The sequence below is a fragment of the Octopus bimaculoides genome, chromosome 8, assembly GCF_001194135.2.
Source record: "Octopus bimaculoides isolate UCB-OBI-ISO-001 chromosome 8, ASM119413v2, whole genome shotgun sequence".
Classification (NCBI taxonomy): Eukaryota; Metazoa; Mollusca; class Cephalopoda; order Octopoda; family Octopodidae; genus Octopus; species Octopus bimaculoides.
Window position 1 is genome coordinate 69661829 of NC_068988.1, and position 6247 is coordinate 69668075.

Consider the following 6247-nt stretch of genomic DNA (forward strand, 5'->3'; position numbering starts at 1 on the left):
ATGTATATATATATATATATGCATGTATATATATGTATATATATATATATATGCATGTATATATATATATATATATACATGCATATATATATATATGAATAGATTGCTGACTACTACACACATTTTATTCTCTCCTTGTTTCTTTCCATGTTCCTTTCTGTAGAAGAGCGTAGGCTCGAAACGTTAAAGACTTTCTCAATTCCTGAGCATTATACTAATATATCTATTTGTTTTCAACACCACCTGTTTCCGTCTGTTGTTTTTTTTTTTGTGAATTCTCCCTATATATATGCATATGCCAAATCAGATTGGAGCCTGGTGTAGCCATCTGGTTCACTAGTCCTCAGTCAAATCGTTTAACCCATGCTAGCATGGAAAGTGGACGTTAAGCAATGATGATGATGATGATGATGATGATATATATATATATATATATATATATATATGTGTGTGTGTGTGTGTGTATACAGGCACACACACATACATGCATTCATGGGTACAGGACGTCACTAACAGTAAACAACATGAAATATGCAAACAATGAGAGAAACAAATGGAAAACAGGACAAGTAACATAAAGAACGACCCTACATCCGTATTTATATAATATATTGACGAGAAATGCAAATACATATAAATTTCTATACAGCAGGAAATCAGGAAGAGCCCAGAATATAGAAAGGACATAATAGTTCAAATGTAGTTAGGAGGTTCATAGTGTTTGTGTGACTTAGGTATGTAAGTAGATCAATTGTATCACAAGTAATTGCGCCACAAGGAATTGAGGTGGAGGGAGTGAGTGGGTAGGGTAAGTATGTTAGTATGTTGCTTTGTGTTATGAGAAACAAAACAAACAAAAATATCATTGAAAGGGAGAGAGAGAGTAAGAGAGAGAGAGAGAGAGAGAAAGGAAGAGAGAGAGAAGTACATACACACACGCATAATATCTGATATTGAGCTATCTAGGTAGCAACATACATAAATGCAAACACATCCATATATGTTTATGCGTATGTGAGTGTGTGTTGTTTGTTTTAGATAAATATTTCTAATGTTAAAATATATTCTTACACACACACACACACACACACACACACACACACACATATACAGATACATTATTATGACATCCATACAGGCATTCAGAATTCTCTGAATATATAAAAAGAGCATGTACTTGCACACTCACTCATACATACACATGCACACATATTTAATAAATGTATATGATATAAAAACAACTTGTCACAAAATTTCTTGTAACTTGACTAGCTTTATCCAAATACAAACAGAAATACTTTCTTCAGAACTTTTCCAAAACAAGATTTTCTATAATCTACTTTAAAATTCCTTTAAAAAATTTTATTTTTGGTGAAGTGGTCATCATATTTCTCAGCATTGTAATTCAATATTCTGAATTTAGTTTGAAGAAAAGAAAACAGCTGTTTTACTGAATAAATACAAAATTACATTTAAAAATTTTTATAACTTTAAACATATTTTAGTGACTTTATATAATAAATCACAGATTCAGAGTTTTAGCCTTAATGTCCCAAATTGTTTGAATTTATTTGAGGTATACATAGGTATGCACACAAAAAGCACAAAGAAATGTACACAAAAACATGTATATATTTAGATACACACATACACACAGAGAGAAAAGACGTGAGAATAAAATAAACACAAACTAGAACCAGACATGCATATGCACTTTCATGTAAACACATGCAGGTATATACAGATGCACACAACTTACAAACATTATCTTCAAATCTTAAATGAAATATCTCAGTAGTATTGATTCTGAAGTCATATTTCTTAAATCAAGCTCCTAATAAATTTTGTTTCTAATTCAGTGGTCTTGATAATGTTCAGGCTTGTGCTATTTAGCTCATCTGTGGTTATTTTTAGGAATAAATGAATTTAAGGGATAATTAAAACTAAATGGAATATACTTATCTTTGTTAGTAAAGATAATTTCAGCTAGGCTTTATAAAATTTAGAACTAGGATTCAAATATCTGGGTTGATAATGGATAGAGAGCAATACACTGTAGTTAGAGGGAAAATAGAGGTGATATGATAACATGGTGAGGAGAGAATTTTGAATGGTTGCAAATTGGGAAGGATGTTCTGATGGGTTGAATATGTACATACACACTGGCTGATGTATATCTACATAGGTTTAAGCATATCAGTAGACATACACTTACATTTGGACAAGTGTATATTTTTGCAAATATACATATGTAAATTAACAGTATAGAGGAAAGAGAACAATCAAGCTGCTAACAACAGCAGAGAAATATATTTCAAAATTGGATTCCCTTAAATACTTACCCACTTTACCTACGCATATATGTGCAGACATTGACATGTACGCATGCACACACACACACACACACACACACACACACACACACACACACATCATACACACATATGCAGAACAAACTCAGATACTTCAAAAAAGATCAAACAACTAAATTCTTTAATGTGGAAGCAGCTGGTATTCTACAAACACACATGCCATTAACATAGTTTTTTTTATTGAATTAGCTTGACACAATGTGATCAATATGATAAGGTTTGACATTTGAGTTACAGGTATGAGAGAGAGAGGGAGATAGATAGATAGATAGAGTGAGTGAGAGACAGAAAGAGATAGACAGAGTGTGAGAGAAAGAGAGAGATAGATAGAGAGAGAAAGAAAGAAAGAGAGTGAGAGAAAGAAAAGTATTGTTCCTTCAGTACTGGACTAACACAGAATTTATCATCCTTAGAGAGCCAGAATGACTCCTGTTACTGTATTTCTCTTCAAATACACTATCTTTGTCTCAAATAATTTAAAAACTAATGAAGAATTTATTAAAATACCTCTGTCATTTTTAAGCTGGTTTTGGAACATAAAGTACCATTTAATTGTGATGGAAGTTTTTAATTTAAATTTCTTTAAAATAGAGAATTTGAATTATAATGCTAGGAGTGGTCTCAAGCAGGTTGATATAAAAAGGGTTAAATGTGTAACTTTTTCTACCTGTAAAAGCCTATTTGCTTATATGCATGCTTTGTTATGCTGTAATATGCTGATGAGGTCAAACAGACCACCCGCAGTTGTCTCTTGCCTAAGAATTGAAATCAGAATATCCTTTTCCTAAACATATAAAATAACTTCAGAAATTAATTGTTAAATTCTGGAAATAATTTCACATTTTCTTTGAGAGTCAAATAATTACCAGGAGGTGTTTCTTCTACAAAATGTGAAATTTCAGTCAATTAAGAACTTAGGGTGCATGGATTCAATACATTATTTTTATGTGGTTGTGTGGTAAGAACTTTACTTCTCAACCACATAGTTCCAGGTTCAGTTTCACTGTGTGGAACCTTGGGCAAATATATGTGTGTGTGTGTGTATGTCTGTATTTGTTCCCTTGCCATCACTTGACAATTGATGCTGGTGTGTTTATGACCCCGTAACTTAGTGGTTCTGCAAAAGAGACTGATAGACGTACAAGGTTTACATAGAATAAGTCCTGGGGTCGATTTCATCAACTAAAACCATTTAAGGTGGCGCTCCAGCATGGCCACAGTCAAATGATTGAAACAAGTAAAAAAATAAAAGAATGTTTGCATGTTATCCATGTGTACGTGTGTGTATTAATGTGCATATATATATATACATATATATATATATATATATATATATATATAAAAAATTTAAATGAGAGTTTTGCCGCTAATATTATTGAAGTTTATTACCTATGTCAACATTTCTGTATAAGGTTATATTTAACTATTACCTTACACATCCTCATCCATAAGGAGTCTACTATAGACCTTTGGGGAGAAATTTTTGCTATTTTGGTAACGATTACATGTTTATCTCACCAATACATTGTGGAGATATCATTATATGAACACACACATTCACACACACACACACACACACATATATATATATATACATACATATATATATATATAGAGAGAGAGAGAGAGGCACAGATGCTTGCTTCCCTACCACATGGCTCCAGGTTCAGTCTCACTGTGTAGCACCTTGGACAAGTATTTTCTACGATAGCCTTGGGCTGACCAAAGCCTTCTGAGTGGATTTGATAGAATCAGACTGAAAGAAGCCTGTCGTAAATATATCTGGTCTTGCGTCCATTAGAATTGTATCATTCTTAATGAGCTAAGGCCAGAATCCAGGCAATGTACACCATTCTAATTCATGATCAATCAAAGCTTTTTACATAAAAACACAATGGCGTCAAATAATGAGCTTGCATGTGTTTGTGCTGCATTAATTCTCACTATGATCAAGTTACAGTCGCTGCTGATAAAATCACTATGATCTTAAAAGCAGCAGATGTATCAGTTGAACCTTATTGGCCATCTCTGTTCGCTCATGCTTTGGATGATGTGGACATCAAAGTAATAATTTCCAATGTAAGCAGTATGGCAGCTGCATCTGCTGGTGATGTAGCTGCTGTCCCTACCAAAGAAGAAAAGAAAGAGATGAAAGAAGAATCGGAGGAGTCAAATGATGACACGGGCTTTGGTTAGTTTGACTGAGGAGCTTCACAAGAGATTAATGTGGTGTAAATAAATGCTCTGCTTAATCAAGAAAAAAAAAGGTGCAGGAGTGGCTGTGTGGTAAGAAGCTTGCTTCCAACAACATAGTTCTGGGTTCAGTCTCACTGAGTGCATCTGAGTGCCTCAGGCCAACTAAAGCCTTGTGAGTGGATTTGGAAGACTGAAACTGAAAGAAGCCCGTCGTATATATATATATGTGTGTGTGTGTGTTTGTCCTCCCCACCATCGCTTGACATCTGATGTTGGCATGTTTGCGTACGTTTGCATACCTGTAACTTAGTGGTTTTGCAAAAGAGACCGATAGAATAAATACTAGGCTTACAAAGAATAAGTCTTGGGATTGATTTGTTCAACTAAAGGTGGTGTTCCAACATGACTACAGTCAAATGACTGAAACAAGTAAAAGAAATTTTATATATATATATATATATATATGTGTGTGTATGTATTTTTGTGTCTATGTTTGTCCCTACACTACTGCTTGACAGGCGGTGTTGGTGTGTTTACATCCCTGTACTTCTGTGGTTTGGCAAAAGGGACCAATAGAATAGGTACAAGGCTTAAAAAATATAAGTTCTTGGGTCAATTTATTCAACTAAAACCTTTCAAGATGGTGCTCCAACATTACCGCTGTCAAATGACTGAAACAAATAAAAGAGTAAAAGAATCATGCTTAATTTGCACCCACTGTTGATAGGCCAGTTACTGCAGCATTTATCCTGATATAACATCTCATATGAACTTGCTGTGTTCAAAACAATAAATATCAGAGCAAGAAGTAATTTTGTCTGAACATGGCCAGCAAGAATGCTAGATGCATTTTGGCCATGTTTTAGCAGTCATCCACAAGCTCAGATGACAATTAGTTATCCCAGCTATAGCAAAAAGTGAATAATACATTCACTAATGTGACTGGCCACCCAGTTGATTAGAAGTTCAATATACACAATTGTGGTAGAATTTTAATAAAATAGCAAGCTATGTATCATACTTAATGTATACACACTATCTAGAGGCTAGTTTCTGCTGTATATGCCTTAAAATAACATCTCTAGTAGACTTGCTGTGTTAAAAGCATAATAGGTGTCAAAGAGAGATAAAAAAATATCCAACCCAGTAGTATCCAGCAAGAGTGCCTGATGTATTTTGGCCTTGTATCCTGGATTTCTTATCAGTTGTGCTGCTATTCACAATATCAGTGAAAGCATTTTTCACTTTTTCCTATATCAGTGATGGTTCTCATCCAGTCATGTGACTAGCTGTGAGAACACATCATTGAAAATCCTCATGATTTTCTTCTTACTCAGTTTCCTTCCCCTTGGGTCACTTTGCACTTCTTTACCCATCTGTGATGATGCTTCATATGCAAATCATATACAGACCTAAGCAGTTTTTTTCATGCTCATTACAGCTGATCCTTGTCATACCTAGTTTAACTCTCAGCTCATTTGTACCAAGTATTTTATACTTAAATTCATTACACATACACATATATGTGCATGTGTGTGTGTGTGTGTGTATGAAGTATGTATAAAGTATGTAAGTAATGATGTATAAATGACTTGTACACACATACATGCAGGTAAATACACACACCCATGCATACACACAAACACATACATACATACATTTATATATATATATATATA

General features: G+C 33.8%; 1 protein-coding gene and 1 long non-coding RNA gene across 2 annotated transcripts in view; both read left to right on the forward strand.

Annotated features, from left to right (window-relative positions):
* Positions 1-6247, forward strand: part of LOC128248586 (uncharacterized) — a 118655-nt gene that overhangs the window by 4999 nt on the left and 107409 nt on the right. The window lies entirely within an intron of this gene.
* LOC106878633 (60S acidic ribosomal protein P1-like) lies at positions 4290-4568 on the forward strand. The gene has a single exon (XM_052970163.1). The coding sequence runs from the start codon at positions 4290-4292 to the stop codon at positions 4566-4568; it is 279 nt and encodes a 92-aa protein (XP_052826123.1).

Coding starts and splice junctions, on each gene's coding strand:
- LOC106878633 (XM_052970163.1), top strand. CDS start 4,290: ATGTGTTTGTGCTGCATTAATTCTCACTATGATCAAGTTACAGTCGCT.